Below are 18,798 nucleotides of genomic sequence, written 5' to 3'. Positions count from 1 at the left end.
CGGCCAGGGTCCGCGGCCGAGGCAAGAAAGCCAGAGCCTACGGGGGTGACAAACGCTGGCAACTGTACCGATCAGCCATCTGCCACTGTAAACACGACGATCTCATGTAACGGAAACTGTGCGAAAGTGCTGCCGTGCACTAGCCAGTCCGACCATGAACCGCGACTTAAAAACAACGCGACAGCTGTGAAACCACGATGCAGGGAAGCTGCGAAAGCGCGGGCACGACGGAGGACGGCGGCCGCCTGGCGCGCGGCGCCGGGGCTCGGGGAGCACTGCGGCACGGGAAGGCGCGTCGCGCCAGCTGGGGCCCGTCTCGGGGGGTTCCCCGCCCGGTCCCCCGCCCCCCTCGCGGCCCTCTCTGTTCTGCTGGCTTCTGAGGATCCACTGCCGGGTAGAAAGGCCACCAACGGAAAAGGCGGGACGGCTGCGCGGGCGCCCAGTCCCCACCAAGGCCCTCCCTCCGCATGTGGCAGCGCGGCCGCTGAGCCGCAGGAGGGTGTGGCTCTAACAGGACGTTTACTTTACACCCGTTTGGGCCACGTGCGCCTCAAGTAACTAGGGCTGGAGGCCAGTTAGCAGGAGTTAAGTGAACTCCTTTCTCTTACTTAAAAACAATGTATCAGAGGAATATAATATGGGAGATCCTGCCTCTGTCCGAGAAGCACCATTAAATGCGCCCCGAGTGACTCTATGAAGGAAAGCTTCCCACGGTCTCTCTCCTCAAGCTGTCACTGCAACGGTGGGCGCAGCTGATGATGGGTGCGTTCACAGCAGCAATGTGCAACCTGCCCGTTCCACAAGCCCCGTAGCAAAGCAGGGCTCCACGCTTCAGACAGGCTGCGCACCAAGTGCAGCGCGCCCGAGCGCGCGACCGCCCTGTCCTTCTGCAACTGGGAGAGTGCCGTACCCGAACCTCGGGAAAACACACCCACCAGCAACATCAGAAGTAACACCCCTGCAAACGACTGGCTTGACCACTGCTGTTCCAGCGCTCCGCTTCTTACAGGGGAGGGACTCGCTGCAACGGCGGAAACGTGTCGGCAGTAAAGCCGGCACCTTTACCAAGTTAACGGCGAAAGACACTCACGATTTTCGCAGTCTTCCCACTTCTCCTTAGCTGCTGAACGGCGAAAGCATGCTCGACGTTATCCATCGACACTCCATTAACCATCGCGACACGGTCATTCTCCCTAAAGAAGAAGTCGCCAAAATGACACGTTAGAGAAAAGCACAAAGGTAAGTTTGTGAGACATTTTCAAGATGGGTACTTCGCAAAAATAGTCTGATCATGGGCTAACTCATCTATTTCCAGTCTTCAGATCGATGATAAAATAACATCGAACTATTTACTTTCCAATCTCCCACAAGACGTTTCCCAAGTAACTAAGCGGATTGTTAACTTTTTAGAACCATTAGCAGAATGTTTCCGCAAAGGACTGAACGGGCACCACAACGCAAAGTAACCGTGGGTGGTACGCCTACAGGGCGCGTAAGCGATACAGTCGTATAGCTGGGAAAAGCGCCTTTTTTTAAAAAAAACAAAACACTCCCCTTCCAATTTTCTTTCAGTCCTTCAGCTGATACTTACATTTTTGCTAATGCATCTTTTGCCTCTCTTTAGTTTGATAATCGGACTGGAGAAAAAGGGCAAGACTCGGCTGCTAGCGTCTGCCCGACAGGGAGTAACCAGCATTTTCACTACCTTTACTTTTACAGGGACTTCTACTGAAGGCAGGCACGCTTGCTCTCCCGTCATGGCCGAGATAAGGAAAGGCATGATGAATTAACTTAGAGATCTGAAGCGCAGGGGCCTCAGGCAGGGGCGGGGCCCAGGAGACCGGCACTTACTGCAGCTGGCCCTCGGCGGGCCCCCCCTTCAGGACGTCTGAGATCACGATTGAGGTTTCCCCACTCTGAAAATGCGGGTTATCTCTGCCACCGGATATAGCGATTCCAAATCCAAAACCAGGAGCCTAGACGGATGAGGACGGTAAAATGTTACCGCTAAGAAAAGTGACTGCTCGTTACACCTTACTCCACTAACTAAAAGGGTTAACATGTCAAACTGCAATCTCCTACTGTGTGTGACCCCACTTACCGCCAGAAGGACCCATCCCGGCAGCGGGCACGCCCCCCTAAGCCGGGTGCCGGGCATGAGAGAACAGCAATTGCCAGCTGCATGGATGTTTTTCAGGAACTAGGATGAATTTTAAAATTCATTTGCTGGGTTTATTTTTGATCACTAGGAGGGTTCCCAAGGGGACCGCATGGCCCTACTGTGACCATCGCGAACACCTGCGGCTAGCTTATAGGGTGACAGACTTAATTAGCAATATACACAGGTGCTACTTACTTCACATGATGTCAATAGCTGTGAAAATCAAATACGTTATTTCAACTTCCTTCAACTATGTCATAATCCCTTTAGAAGTACACTATGTCTTACAAACACGCATACACTAGAAAGGATGCATTAGTCATCTGAAACACTTTAAAATACATTTTTAAAGAAAATGATCATAAACTATACACTTCTAAGTGAACTGCATACTTTACCACAATGCCTAAGGACAGTCCATACAGAAAAAATTCAAAATACTTCTGAGCTATTAAAAAATTACCTAATCTCAAAGGAATCTCAAAGGAATCTCAATCAAAGGAATCTCAACGCTGCGCCCCGGGGGAAGGAAGCAGCTCTGAGAGTGGCCTGGAGACAGCGGGCCTCGCCCCAGGGCCCAGGAGGAAGGCTGCCCGGGGCTCTGCAAAGGCAGGGGGCTGCGGGGCATGTTGGCTGGCAGGCGCCCTGACCGCCACTGCCACCCCAAAGCTGCTGAGGGGCAGAGAAGAAACAAACTCCCCTTCAAGGAATAAACGCCAGGGAGCCCACGTGAAGCTACACTCCCAAGAACGGCGGCGCACAGACACGGATGTGCTCACGGCACGTTGTTCACAGCAGCCAAAGACTACAGACAGCCCCGACGTCCACCGGCGGATGCACGCGTGGCCAACTGTGACTGTCACTACAACGACACCGCATTCACAGCAGAAAGACACGAAGGCCTGACTCCTGCTGCGGACTAGATGAACCTGGAGACGCTGTGCTCGGTGAAGACGCCGGCCACACAGGACCATCCACGGTGTGATGCCATTCACACGCAACGTTCGGAAAAGACAGATCTACAGACACAGAAACCAGGATGGAACTGGACCGCTACCTTACACCACACACAAAAGGTAACAAAATGGTGACAAACACTTGTGTGTAAGACCCGAGGCCATAAAATACGCAGAAGAAAAGAGGAGCCAAGCTCCCTAAGGTGCTCTGAGCATTATTTCTCTGGATGTGATTCCAACAGCAACAGAAACAAAAAACAAAAACAAATGGGACTGCGTCAAACCAAAAAGGTTTTTGCATGACAAAGAAAACCATAGATAAAATGAAAAGACAACCTACTGAATGGGAAAAGATACTGGCAAATCATACATAAGAGGTTAATAGCCAAAATATAAAAAGAACTCATGCAATTCGACAAGAATGAAATAAACAACCCTGTTAAAAAAACGGCAGAGGATCTAAATAAATGTTTTTTTTTTCCAAAGAAAACATACAAATGGCACATCAACAGGCACACAAAAAGATGTTAAACGTTATTATTGAGAAAATACAAATAAAACCACAATGAGACATCAACGCCTGTTAAAATGACTAGTACCAAACGACCGAGTTGTGGAGAAAAGGGAACACTCGCGCACTGCCGGTCGGACTGGAAGTTGGTGCAGCCGCTGTGGACAGGTGAAAAGTCCTCAAAAAGTTAAGAACAGAACTACTACGTGATCCACCAGTTCCACTTCTGGGTACTGACCCAAAGAATATGAACACGTCAATTCATAAGGACGTATGCGCCCCTATGTCACAGATACAGCACAATTCACAACAGTCAAGACATGAAAACCACCTAAGTGTCCATCAACAAATGAATGGATAAAGGTGGTGTGAGTGCGCACACGTATGCACAGACACACACACACACACGAATACTACCCAGCCATAAAAAAGATAAAAGTTTGCCATTTGTGACAACATGGATGGACCTTGAGGATATTACATGAAACAAGCCAGACAAAGACAAATACTATAAGATTCCACTCACATGCGATATACAGAAAGAAAAAAAATCAAAGTGGAAACTCACTCATGGACGTAGACTGGTGGTTACCGGGGGGGGGGGGGCGGGCAGGACGAAATGGGTAATAGGGGTGGACTGTCTGGTGACAGCTGGAAACCAGACTCTTGGTGGCGAGCTGAGCGCTGCAGTGTGCAGGGATGCTGAAGTACAGTGCTGCACACGGGAAACTATGCGATGTTATAAACCCAGGTTACCTCAACGAAAACAAAAAATGAAACAGTTTACAAAAGATGTGTGAGATGTTAAAACCCATAATGAGAAATGCGAGTTAACGCCACGCAGAGGAGGGCCAGGATTAAAGCGTGAGGGCACGCTTCGCTGGGGAGGCTGCGGAGAAACGGGCACTGGCTAGTGACCCGCCGGGACCCTCGGGAGAGGGGCGGACGGGACGCGCCCGCCCCTTGCAGAGCACGTGGGCCTCCTGGAGGTGCGCGGACACACGCGTCTCCAACGACGTGGAAACACGCACACGGCCCCCCACCGTAGGTGGCGGCTCACTGCAATGCCGAGGAAAACCAGCCCCGCCAGCCCGCGGGTTCTGGGAGCGAGACTGTTCTTTTGCTCTTCTCCCCTTCTTGGAAGAGCGGGGCAAATCTTTTTCCTGTGCATTTGCCTACATCTTGCTTGCTAATTTTTTTATTCAACTGTCAGAAACAAACATATTAAAGAAATGTAGAAAACGCCAGGAGCGTCCCACGTGGAAGGCAGAGGTGGGATGGCACTTTAAGGTTGACTCGGGGGCACGTGCAAGTGCCGTTTTCAGCTGCAGGGAGAGAGCGAGCCTCAGACCTGGCCCAGACCGCGCGCGGCTTCCATACAGCTCCTGCACTTAGTAGGGCCAGAAATCCTTCAGAATCAGTGCTGGCTTCTGTCCCCCTAAAAGCCTGAGGCTCCTGACTGGGGCTGCAGGGAACCCCTGGGGGACAGTTTCAGAAGTGCTGCTGGTGTCGGAACCTCTACTCCACACCAATAAAATAAAACCAGAGTGAGAAACATGGCAGGTGCTCAGGGCCCCGGGAAATTCTGCCGGGGCCAGGGCTGAGGACCTGGGCCAACACGCTCTGTGTGCCAGGCCGGGGCCGTCATTGAAAGCTGCCGAGGGTTCGACCACCCTCATTGACCCTTCCCGTGACCTTTGCCCTGTCTCGTTTTCCTCGGCTCCCCTCACTGCACCGCGAGGCACCCCATCATGTTTGAAAGGCTGCTTAACACCCGCCGCAGTCCCCAGTTCCCGCGTGTGCGGGCCCACCTGCTGCCGGCACCTCGTCTGCTGTCCACCTGAGCCGCGGGCCCTGCTTCTCGAGGCGCCAGCCCACTGTGCGCTCGCGTCGCCTCTCAGCCTGGCACCCTGTGTCTGGCAAGCCTCAGTGCACCCTTCTGAGGCCAGGTTCAGTGGCATCTCGTTCATAAAACCTGCCCACCTTCGCAGGCAGAGGCCTGCGCCGGCCGCTCCCTGAGCACAGGCACACGCTCTCCTGCCTGACCCCCTGTGACCTCTGGCGCTGCCACTACAGTGACCTGGGTCTCGGGCTCCACCGGGGAGGGCCTCGCCTGTGCACGTGCGTGTCCCGGCTCAGCACAACCCCGCAGGGGCCCAGCACGAAGCGTTTCATCAACATTAGTGAACCAAAAGACGTGCATTTAACTGACCGATTTAACTTTTAGTCAATTCTCCTTTACGGGATTGTCTTCTTTTAAAGACCAGCACTAACTTGAGCACTGAACCCAGGGTCCTGGAGAACTTCACGGCACTGGTAGCAGCATGGTTTCCGAACCTTGCTGAATTCCCACTTAAAACACCACAGGCACACGCTGGAAGGAGCGGCAGGCCGAGCTGACCAGCGGCGGAAGGCGGCGGGCACTGTGCCTCCGCCAGCCGTGGGCGGGAGCCCGCAGCCCCGGGGACTCTCGCCCTGGGCCCCGGGCCCCAGGCGCCGCTGGGGCACGCTCCACGCCGTGGAGAGCTGGCTGGCAGGGAAGGAGGGAAACCTCGGTGACACAGGGACAACAGAGGCGAAAGAAAGCGAAGGTCCCGAGAAAGGCACACGAAGGGCAGTGTCAGAAAACACTGGTCACGTTCTGTGGGACGTGCACGTGCGCACGCACACGCACACGCTCACGCACCCTCGCACACACGCTCATACACAAGGACACTAAGCTGATTTCTAAAAACCCCAAGACACTAATCTCACATAAAAATAAGCAGTAAACAAACAAACACACACACATACACCAGGATCAAATCCCTTACAAATTTACCACGAAGTTAACAAGCAGCCAAGCGTAACCCTACAGGAGGTGAAAGCAAGCCAGAATGAGCGCTCGACAAAAAGAATTAGACCATTAACGACTATGAAACAAACGAAAAGATTAAGAAAATACATAAGACGTGGAAGAACATAAATAAGAATTAGAAAACCTCAGAAATTGATCAACAGAATTCAAGAGCTAATTAGAAATGCTAAAAAGTCAGTTTAGGTAGGAACTTGTGACCAAATACACATACGTGGACAAACAAGATGCAACATATGGAGCAGGAGTCCCGTGAAACCTAAACCCAACTAAGGGAAAAAGCAGCGAAAACTATAATTTAAAAACACAGCTTTCCCCATGTTTACTAGTGACTACGTACTCAGAGGACACACGGTACTGCAAGTATCTGAGGGTTATTGGAGAATGGCAGTTCAGAGGAACAGACACCAAGATAAATTCAAAGAAAAGCACTAGATTTTAAGGAAAGATTCTTTGGCATCTCGGCAGAAAGAGCCCATGACTTATAAGGAAAAGAAACTGAGATTATCGCACTTGGACCGCAACATGCTATGCCAAAGACAACACAGTTAAAGACACTCAGCGGGAACACTGAGCCAAGGATTTCATGTCCAGTGAAACAGAGCTCCACGTATAAACGGGCGCAGCCCAGCGAGCCGGGACGCGGGGACGTTCCCACGATCCCTGAGGAATCTAACAGGGAGCGATGCTCTGACAATCAAAGTGACGGGACACGCAGAGAGGAAGGCTGGGAGGCCGTGAATGTACACTTAGAGAAACGAGTCAATGAGGATTCGAGAGCAAAATGACTCACGTAACAAACTATGACGTAGACATGGTGAACCCACTTTTTTAAATGGGGAGAGGAACAGGACTAGCACGTGCAAAAAAACGTTTAATGCTGCTTCCAGTAATCAAAACCGAAAGGGACGGATTGAGTGTTAATCCGAGGCCATCCTCTGCTCTGTGCTGGGCTCATGAAAAGACCAACGAGGTGCCTTCCCCAAGGGGCTTTCTAGAGAAATGCAGAAGAACAGCCCATTTGTTCCCTCATACGCCCTTGCCATGTAAATTTCTCGGTGTGTCAAAACATAGTCCACTTGTAAAAGTTTAATGAGAGAACGTCCCAGATGATGCTTTGTGATGGTGGCGGGGGAAAGCGGGGGAAAGCAGCAGGGGATGATCTCATTTATCTGCGTGTGCACGCACGGTTACACTTCTGAACAGAAGCATCAAAGGCTTTTCCTTTCACCGTATTTCACCCTTTTGAGACCACTGATCAGCTGTGAGCGGCAGGAACTTACGTGTTTCTGCCTCTGCCCAGCAGAAACACGCACCTCACAGTCAGTGTTACCAGACACGAGCCACGCCCACTCCCGCACACGTCATCACGCACGGCCGGCACCGAGCAGTTACGCCCATGAAGCGGCCTGTTCGCTAGCTGGCCTCTTACGGCGATCTGCCCACTCACGTTAGAGCATTTCTTGATGCCTTATTTAAAAACAAAAGAAAGAAAAAGGAGAAGAGATGTTCTGGAAGGCTGATCTGGCTGCAGAGACGTGTGTGCAGCCTCCTCTCCAGACCCGTCTCTGTGCCCTTCAGAGACCCCCGCGGCGCCTTCTGCCTTCTCTCCCATTTTTCCGTGCCCAAACCCTACGGCCAGCGAACAGCCCAGTCCCATTTCCTCACTGACTGCAGCTGACCTCTCTCCCTCAAACCTCCAAGCACCTCACAGGTCTGTCCTCACCGTGTGTGCATGGCGGACGCCGCAGGCATCAACCATTTGACAAGTAAGAGGACCCTCGGCAACCCTTCACTCCCACTTCCTTTCCACAGACGAAGTCAGAAGGCCCCGGGCCCATGTGTCCTACTACTCGCCCGTTAAGACTCACACGGAACCTCTGTGGGCCTGAACGCCCTCGTCCAGATAAAACAGGTTTGAGTGACGCTGGGCGCTTTGTTCACTTTTCCCCATCTCTCTTTAAAGTGAAAACCCTCTTCGATTAGGGTGATAAAATGTTATAAAACTGTGGCTGATGGCTGCACAACCATGAATATACAAAAACACTGAATGGGACATTTTCAAGGGTGATTTTATGACATGGGAATTATATTCCAATAAAGCTGTTCCAAGACAAGGGACGGGAAGAACCCTATGTAACTGGAGTTGCTCCAACTGGTGTGTGACAGAAATGAGGTCGCTACTCACCCCTGGGTGAGCACGCAAGGAGGCCGGCCACCCTTCCCCCTGACAGGGTGCACCGTGAATGCTGCACACTCTTCACTTTACAGAACCCTCTGTGAACAAGTGTTAACAATGGCACAGAGTACACTGAGTCGCAGAAAGCTCTAGAAATGCCCCAAGAGAGCTGGAACTCGAAACCATCTTTGGACTGAGAATGTAATGCCCCTTCCGTTTATGTGCCAGATTTCGTTTTAAATCTAAAAAGTGTTTATGGAATGTAAGCAGAGACGACCAGCTCCTTCCTGAGCATTTACTCCATCCCTCGAAGGACTAGAGAACCACGTGCATCTTCTGAGAGAGCAGGCCTGATGCTGGCGGAAGGGTGCGTGTCGCAGTGGCCGAGGGCTGGAACGCAGGATGCTGTGGACGCAACGCCCTCTCGAGCGGCACACGTGCACGGACCAGTGACAGTCGTCAGACACGAGCGGGCCGAGGCCGCGCACTCCAGTGCACGCGCAGGGGTTCTGCGAGACTCTGCGTGAAAAGGATGGCATGGCACCTTCTAGAATCCTGACTGCATGTCGTAAGTGACAGTCTGGACACGCTGAGCTGAATGAGGCCTGTTACAAAGTTAACCTGACCTGTATTTTGCATTTTCAGCGTGAAGACGGGAGCGCTCTGAGCCGCACACATGCTGTGTGTCGTTTTGCTACTGGACAGGCTGCCACACGGGCCAACGGGGAATCAGGCTGCGCAAGGCTTTTAACTAAGTGTCAAGCTGAAGGGACGTACAAAAGGGAAATGCCACAGCGGGAGGCGGGGCAGACGACGAACGGAGGTAAGTCCACCCATCTGTCGCTGAGGACCGGGGGACGGAGCAGCCCACGCGGTCGCGTCCTGCCTCGTTTGCTCTCTGACGCAGCTCCAGGGAGCGCATGGTGCTGGCACAGGGTGGCGCACCTGAGTCACTGGGCCCTGAATAATGACGGGGTTTCTGGAGCTCCCAGGGCTCTCGGACAAAGACCACGCCCTCTGAGAAGGCAGACAGGACTGGATCCACGTGGGAGCGTGTCACACGTCACCCCTGACAGCAGCAGCAGGACGTTTTCACCCACAGGATTTTAATCTTTTCAAAGACGTTACCGCCACCTGACAGGAACCGACAGCATCAGACGCCACCGTTACCGCCACCTGACAGGTACCTGACCAGCACCAGACGCCAAGGACGGGGGCCTGCCGTCGCCTGGCGGCCCGCGCACGGCAGGTCCACGGCAGGCTCCCGCCCCAGGAGCCCGGTCTCCGGTCGCCACCTGAACTGCTGCCATCACTCGACACCCCCTGCTCGCCTCGGGAGTGACCTCCCCACGCCTGCCGACCTCTCGGAACTGCGACGCAGAGGCAGGGCCCGCCACTTCGAATGGGGACGTCTTGTGAAATGCCAGCTGGCCCCATCCCGGTCGGCCGCACGGCGCCACCCCGGAGCCGTGGCCGGACACACGGCCCGCTGGCCCCCGCTCTGCAGAGAAAGCGTTGCGGGAACCCAGCCACACCGCACGTGGCGACGGAGGCTGCTCCTGCACCCTGACGCAGAGCTGCGTCGTCGCGACAGATTTATGGCCCGCGAGGCCTGAAATACGACTTCTCCTCTGGCTCTGCCCCGCAGTCGTCTGCTGACGCTGCTCCGGCCGGTCTCACTGTGACTCCGGGGCAGCTCGGAACAGCGGAGGTCGGCGCGTGTGAGAGTCCGCCGCGGCCTCCGAGAATGAAGCCAGCTGAACCATGCCGGCCGTGACAGGGCTATTTTTAAAAAACCTTCAAAAACAATTCCTGGAGGGATGGTTGTTAGGACTTCCATCCTGTCACAGTCTCTCTCTGACAAGGCCCAGAGGCAACACAGCTCCACGTCCCTAGCACGACAGCTGACACAGACGCGCAGAGTCAGAAACAGCAGACTCGTCTGCTCTGCACGCATCTTCCTGTCGCTTTGCCCTGGGCGGGCGCCCTGCCCACAACCGAAGGAAACCGCAGCACAGAGGAGACTCGCACCCAGCACCCAGCGCCCAGCCCAGGCTCTCGGACCCGCCCCGGCACGTGCCGGCCGTGCTGAGTTGGGAGGACGCTGGGAACAACATCAGACTTTTATCAACACTCAAGATCTTTTCCTCCTTTACCTGAGCTATGAGATTCAAATCTGCAGAAAACACACTATATTTCCTCACACTAAATTCCTAACAAACTCAGGCAAAATAGTAGAAAGGAGAAACACATGTTAGCTAATTTGTCTTATTTTGTTTTGTTTATTTAAAAATGAAAAGGTATTAGGATAAACAAATGTAATGTGACAATACTCAAATTACACCTAGGGTCTCAAAATGATCTAGCTTCTTTAAGAAATTATAAAAAGAATGATTTAAGCCCAACATGAGAAGGAAATGTTGAAATATGAGCAGAAATCAATCAAACAGAAAACAAAGACTATAAATGAAAACGAAAGCTGGTATTTTGAAAAGATCAATCAAAACCATTAAACCTCTAGCCAGACCAAGAAATAAAAGTTGACACACATTACCAACATCAGACAGAAAAAAAGAGACCTCAGTTACCAGAAGGGAGGGGGCTGGGGGAAATAAATAAATGTTAAAAAAAATTGTGTACATATGGTATGAAAAAAATAATAAACTGTAATTTTTTTTTTAAAAAAAGAGACCTCATTACAGATCCTAAAACTATAAAAGAAGGGAATATTGTTAATGATTTTATGTTGGTAAATTCGACTACTTAGATGAAAGGCGCAGATACTTTGAAAGATACAAACAACCAAAGCTAAAAGCCTCCCACGAAGAAGACTCCAGGGCCAGGTGGCTGCCCTGCTGAAACGCCACCAAACGTTTAAGAAGAGACAAGGCCAGTGACACACGGACTGCACCAGAGAACACGCAGAAGATTCTCCCCAGCGACGGCTTGGAGGCAGGCAGCCTTCCCTGAGGCCAGCTCCGGACAAAGACACCGCAGGAACAGGTTCGCTGCAATCCCAAAGACAACCAGGCAGACGTTCTTTATTTGAGAAACTTACTCTAAAATTTACATAGAAAGGCAAAGGAACTAGAATAGCCCAAACAATTTTTGTTTTTTAAAGATAAACTTGGAGGAGTCACACTACGTGACTTCTACACTTAAAGCTACAGTAACCAAGGCAGAAGTAACTGGCAGAAGAAAGACAGATTCACAGATCACAACAGACAAAGGTAGAAAGAAATGGAGAAAGGGGAATCTTCGCACAAACGGTTGCTCTAACACCGGATATTCACATTAAAAAGAACCACCTTTGCCCAAATCCCACGACATACACAAAATTTAAGTCCAACAAAACCTCTAGTAAAAAAACACAGGAAAAAAATCTTTGCGATCTTGGGTTCTGAGGAAACATCTCAGACACGAAATGAAAAGTGTGCTTGATAAAAGCCACAACTAAAAGCCACTTTATCAATTTATGTGATCCTTGCAAAAGCCACTATTCAGAGAAGGAAAACAGCAAGCCACAGACGGGAAAATTATTTGTAAAACAGTATCTGGTAAACACCTTGAATTCTGAATAAATAAAGAAGTCTCGAAACTCACTGATAACCTCTGTGCACCAAACGACACAATCGACAGAGTGAGAAGGCAGCCCACAGACTGGGGAAAAGTATCTGCAAGTCATATCAGGATAAGGGGTTGACATGCAGAATATATAAAGAATTCCTATAACTCGACAACCAAAAAATGAATGACCCAATTAAAAAATGGGCAAAGGCCTTGAACAGATAGTAAATATTATTATGTGTATTTTACAATTTGGAAAAAAAAACACTCGGTAATAAGAAAACAACCCAAGTAAAAATGGGCAAAGGATTTGAACACATTTACCGAAGAAGACACATGGATGACAAGCAAGTGTGTAAGGCACGGGGCATCGTTAGTCTTTAGAGAACTGGCAACTAAAGCAAAAAGGACACACCACTGCGCACCTATTGGCGTGGCTCAAATTAAGAAACCAAAAAACCCAAACGACCAAGGTCAAGGGTCGGTTCTATACTTAACCGGTGGGGATGCAAAACGGCGCAGCCAGTTCGGCAGTTTCTTATAAGTGAAAAGTTCATTTTCCGTCCGACCCACAGCAATTCCATGCCTTAGCATTTACCCAAGAGAAATGAAAAGTTATGTTCATACAAACACCTGTACGCCAGAACAGATCGATTCAATTACCCAAAACTGGAAATGAGCCAATGTATCAAAAACGGAGAAGGACTAATAAGCAAATTAACACAATCATACGATGGAATGCTACTCAGCAATAAGAAGGCACTAACAACAAAACAAAACAAAACAAAACTAATGGTGCGGAAACATCAGGGGGAAACCTCAAGTGCGTTAGGCTGAGCGTGGGAAAGCAGTCTCAAAGGCTGCACGTCTCATGAGCTCACCCACGTGACATTCTGGAAAAGGCTACACGCTCTGTACAGGAACAGAAAGCACATCTGTGCTGCTGAGTGCTGGCAGTGAGGGGACAGGGCTGACTACAGTGGGCCCACGGGGATGTTTCGGGGGGTGGGGGGGTGGACGGTTCTGTATTTTGATTGTAGTGGCGGCTGTGTGACTGCACAGGTCTGTCAAACTCAGCACTGTGCATGAAGGATGGCTTTCATTGTATGGAAATCAGACCGATGAAAATAGTAATGGTGTTCAGAAAATAAATGCAGTGATAAAATAATACCAAATTATTACATCACAACCAGCCAATTAAAAACAATTATGAGGTATGAAGTTATTTAACATGTTTAATCTGATTGAAACATGCTACCTTTTTCAAACGAACAGAAGCCATATTTTAGCTTTATAAATTAACAGTTTAGTATCACTTAATGATTTAACGTTTTGGGAAACATAAATGACTACTACATCTTACCAGAAATTGGTTTTCAATAACTGACCTGCCTGTTTTCTACTATGTGCAAAGGCCCACATTCCCAAGAGGATTGGGGCTGGCTTCAGGGACAAGCTCTTCCCCTTTCCTTTTCCCAGGGATGTGGGGAGCCGGCGGGAAGGGTAAGCAAAGGCATGTAAATATTCTCCAGCCTCTTTCGATTCATTCCCTAAGGAGAACGGGACTTGGGGAGGAGAAGGGAGGATCATGGAGGAAACTACCCTCTGCCAGCATCCGCAGGTGCCATGAGCCCCATTTTAAATCTGGGGACACCACAGCTGGAGAAGGGGGAGGCAGAGCCAGGGTCCAAACGCAGGGCGGCCCCACTGCCACCGAAGCTCCCTCCCACCCGGCTTGCTGCCTCCGCGCTCTGCCCACGGCGACCGCCCAGCAGGAGCTCGGATCCGCAAGCGTCAGGTCCGCAAGCGTCTCGTCAGAGGTCATGGCCCCCACGACCTGTGTCACCTTAACCCCGAGCCTGCAGTACGGGCACACGTGTTCAGAAAAGCTGAAGCAGTTTACAACTTACACGACATACAGTACTCTTCGATCAAATTTTTTAAAAAATCAATTAATTTCTTAAGTCAGGAATAAAAATAGCAAATATACAAATAACCACCAAAAGGATATATGAAAAAGTAATCATGTTCACTTCTGACCTTAATAAAGAATTTATTGCAATTCTAATTTTAAACAAAGGAATATAGAAAAGTTCTCCCCTTTCTTCTGGCTTCCTGACATCTGGCTTTTCTCTATTGTTTTCCAAAGCTGCCCGTATCCTGAGTCACACACACATCATTTACTGCAGCAGAAACCTACCCTGTGAAGCGTCACCGTGTGCTGCTCCCATATAGCCGTTTCCTCCATCGCCGTGCTCTGATAAAGGAAAAGAAAAACAAAGTCACTTATCTTTTAAGAAAATGTCTTTAATAAAGTGAGTGAAAACATCTAGCAAACAATTCAGCACACTAAAATCCCGAAATTCATACTATTAATACAAGAGACTCTGGAAGGAGCTTAATGCTCATGGAAGGTTTTTGTGCCTTTGTTTCTGCTGTAAGAGACAGGAAACTACACACAGCAACTTCCTCTGTTTTTAACTGGATCTGGACAGATGCCGCTCTATGTTCATTTCTTGCCAGCTGAAACCAGTATTCCAGTTACTTCTTCAACTTTATACTTAACATCAGATAGAAAAGAACAGAAATTGGGATAGCATTATTTTACGATACCTTCATGCACAGAACATTTTAAGCATTCCTTTACATTCCTTGTGCCGGGAAAAGTCAAGCCTCTGACCTCAGTAATTACACATAGACAGCCACAGGGAACCAGATAAGACCATGTGATAGGTCTGTTCAATGGTTGCTTTAATATCATTGTTAAACACCACTCGCCACCTGTTTACAGTTTCACTACAGAACTGTCTTTCCAAGCTTTGTTTATAACCCTAAGGAAAAAAATGGCATTTCTAGTACCCTACTGCACACAAACACACAGGAAAAGCGAACTCCCCCCTTCACGCACACACCCCAAGAATCACCATAAAATAAGAGCACTGCAGGCTCCAGTAAAGGGACAACTCAAACCACGGTGTGTGGCTCTGGTCCATCTGTCAAGAAACACTTACCAGAGAGAAAGAGAGACAGAGAGAGAGAAATTCCTATCCAAGGGACGAGCACTAATGAACTCAAAATAAATGTTATAAACTGGTTGACTGCTCTTGGAGGCTTAAAAGTAATTCAGTCTCTTGCTGTTACCACTTTGTGGAACTGGGGCTCCCAAACAGAGATATTTAAAAACAAAACTGCTTTAAAGGCCTTTTCAGAGCTAACAAAAGTTAGGGTGGAGGGGAGAATGCTGAGCAGGGTGTTCCCAGGACGGCACTCGGTACCCACTGTTACAAATGCCCATTTCACAAGGAGACCCGGCTGCGTCTACACCGCTGTCACCAGCATCACGAGGCCTACAAGGTGCCAGGGGCCGCTTCTCCTCCCCACAGCAGCTGTAACTGAAGAGCGATGCCGCTTTAGAAAACAGCCCTGTGCCGAAACCCTGCTTCCCCAAATCAAAGCCACTGGATTGACTTTCCCGTGGATGAATGGGCGAGGAGAGAAAGGGTCTCTCTGTTCACCCCACAGACGAGGGCCACAACCTCGCCTGCATTTTGTTTCAACCTTCCAATCCGGTGCAGGGAAACCTTCCTTTAATGAGACCTCTGCTGGAAACAAAGCTGTTTTGTTGGTTTTTTAACAAAAATTGACCAGAATTTAGTGTACTGAAACAAAATTCCTTCGATGGCTAGAAGCAATGATGACATAAGTGACTGTACCAAACACCGAGAGTCCCACTTTAAACGCACATGACAAAAATATCTGCAGCAATTGCCATTCGTCCCATCCTAGCTGGCTTACTGGACCAGAACTGCTGGCTTGGCTCTGCCGGCGAAGCCCGCCCAGCCCCCACAGCACCGCCTCCGGCCTAGTTAACCTCGCTGCTGTGGGTGCCACTGCCCTGCCCTGCCCTGCCCTGGGAGCAGCCACCAGCCCGAAGAGGGCCTCCGGTTCAACAGAGCTTACACGCTCCACACGCTGTTTCATTTCAGAGAACATTCGCCAAGGGGGGAAACTCATTTAACGTTGACAGGTTATGAAGGCGCTTATACACTGTCTCCTACATTTTGTTTAGACACAAGTGGGAAAAGATTCGAAGGACACACAGAACATCGATTTTTGACACCAATCACCTTCCAAGCAAAGGGATTATGGGTGACATTTTTTCATTAGGAAGTTTACCTTTTTGCATTCCTTTCTCTATTCCGAGTCACAATAAACTGCCAAAGTGTTTTAAATCACATTCACCAAATCCCATTTAAATCTTCAAATATCTGTTTTTAACTTAGCTTTAGAAAAACCAAATCATATTTAAGAAATTACTTTGCTTTATTGTTAACCATAAAAAGCACTCGCCTGTTAGTAGGGGGTCCATGCATTAATGAGAGGAGTGAGTTAGAGAAATTTAACTTATTTTGTTTGTAGAAGATGTGGGGAAAAATAAAAAAGTAAAACAACTGTTCTCAGCATTCTCATCAAAATTGGTACGTTCCTTCTTTGGAGGGATCAGAGAAGTTCACGTCTTGACCAACCCAGCGGCCTCCTCCAGGGGTGACCGGTGCCCCGGTGCCCCGCTGCCCGGTGAGACCGAACCCCGCAGCAACGGCGGGCGGGCTCCTGCCCCGCGTGATCCAAACCGAGAGTGGGGACGCCCTGCCAGTCAGACAAACCCCCAAACCCAGAACGAATGGATTCCCCATTTTAACCGGGACTCTGCCTTGGGCTTCCCTCCGTGGCGAAGCGGCGCGGAGGGCTGCGCGCCGAGGGGCCGTGTGCCTGCGTCGCGCCCCTGGCTGTCGGGGTCCGCCTACCCACCCTGCAAGTCTTCCAACTCTGCTGTACCATAAACCAGTAACGAACGGCGGAGGGCAGAGCAGCTCCCTGCGGTAAAGCTCTCGGAAACCTGCACGAAGCTCTGGTAATTTAAAGCATGTCGGGCGGTGGGAGACCAAGGAGGATGCGTCATTTCTCTAAGCGCGATGCCGGCACAACCGCTCCTGAGTGACCCTGAAAAATGCTGCTCGGCAGAGGATGGACCAGGCCAGAAATGCTGAGATCAGAGCCCGAAGCTGCCACTAGCTAGGGTGGTGACCTCAGTTTTCCTTACCTATAAAGTTAGGGAGCCAGAGGAAACTTTCTGGCTCCACGGTTCCCTTCGGCTGTAACTCTGGTGACAGCAAACAAGCCTCCGACCCCGAACCCACAGGGCCCGACACGAGGGCCGTGGGGCCCGCCTCTGCGGACACCTCTAAGTCGGTCGCCACAACTTCCTAACGCTGCCCTTCAGAGTCTGCCCGGACTGTGTGGCTGCTTTGTCCTCGGCTCCAGCTGGCAGAGACGCGCCCCGGGCCACTGACGTAGGAGGGGCTTCCTGCTGGGCTTCGGGGCCCAGTTTCAGGCAGTTCCACTGTCCTCCCGGGCTGACTAGAAATCAGATGGAGACAGGCAGGAGAACGCAAGAACTGCGGACACAGAACGGGGAGAAGCCCAAACCCCAACCAGAACGATGCACGCGCTCCCCAAATAAAGGGAACTCACAGAGCATGAACGTCATGGCGAGGCGCAGGCGCACACGCCACCCTCATGGCTGTCGTTTAAAAAATGCCCCCTTCGTTTATGCACTAATTCACTCAACAAACATTAATCAGAAGTCCTGAGTGCCGTGGAGACCAAAACAGGTCCCTCTCCCTCCCTAGGGGATCGAGGGGGCGGCCTGGACACCACATAGAGGCACATGGGGCCCGGTCAGCGGGGGAGGGCGGGCTCCGCCCACCATGCAGAGACAGAATCCCTGGAAAAGTGGCGCTGGAGTTTACGCCTGCAGGATGGCCAGGAGGGGTGGGGGAGGACCAGCACGTCAGCATGCTGCCGAAGCTGCAAGCTGAATCGCAGGACGCGTGGGACACAGACAGGGTAGAGAGGAGCTGGGAGCACCAACGACAGGCCTGGTAACGCTGAGGACGCTGAAGTCAGCAGGAAACCGCGAAGGCAGCTGGGGCGACCGGAAAGTCCAGTCGGAACTCTTCCTGGGGGCTGCTCGTGGGAGACGCGTCTGAGGCCCAGAGACCAGTTAGCAAGTCACAGTGAAAACCAGGAAGAGTACGGACAGTGAGTGGGTTTGAGCTGAGCGACTCACCGAAAAAGCTCTCTCTGGGTTCTCTCTGTAACCAGAGACGCTACGGGAAGTTTTTTTCTGAATTCTGCTCTCTAAAGCAGTTTTGTTTTGTTTTGAGCTTTTTTCCATCAAAAATAGAAAGCAAGATCACCCACTGAGATGAGGCAGAGCCAGGAACTTAACTACAACCTAAGTTTAAGAAAATTGAACAGGTGACCCCTGCCTGTTCACAACTTTCATTTAATTGCAATTTGTGATCATCACTATGCCCGAGTACAAAGAGAGACTAGTGTATGTGTTAAAAGGTGGGGAAATACACATTTGGATTTGTCTGAAGGGCTCCCATGTAAACTCTCAAAGTGGAGACAGATGTCCAAGAGATAGTAACAACAACAACAACTAAAGTCAAATGAAGAGAGATCTTGAGAGACACTTATGGATTCAACCACTTCTCAAAAACA

General features: G+C 50.4%; 1 protein-coding gene across 5 annotated transcripts in view; it reads right to left on the bottom strand.

The window, feature by feature from the left end:
• The window catches only part of TJP1 (tight junction protein 1), a 147,775-nt gene that overhangs the window by 40,377 nt on the left and 88,600 nt on the right, over positions 1 to 18,798 (bottom strand). For all 5 annotated transcript variants that reach the window (XM_036232055.1, XM_036232056.1, XM_036232057.1 and 2 more), the window contains 3 exons: positions 14,429 to 14,485; positions 1,852 to 1,976; positions 1,091 to 1,193 (listed from right to left, as the gene is read on the bottom strand). In XM_036232055.1, coding sequence (XP_036087948.1) covers positions 1,091 to 1,193; positions 1,852 to 1,976; positions 14,429 to 14,485 — 285 coding nt within the window. The remainder of the gene's footprint in view (positions 1 to 1,090; positions 1,194 to 1,851; positions 1,977 to 14,428; positions 14,486 to 18,798) is intronic.

Source organism: Rousettus aegyptiacus, unplaced genomic scaffold (genome assembly GCF_014176215.1).
Source record: "Rousettus aegyptiacus isolate mRouAeg1 unplaced genomic scaffold, mRouAeg1.p scaffold_m13_p_14, whole genome shotgun sequence".
NCBI lineage: Eukaryota > Metazoa > Chordata > Mammalia > Chiroptera > Pteropodidae > Rousettus > Rousettus aegyptiacus.
This window is presented reverse-complemented; position numbering and strand designations above follow the sequence as displayed.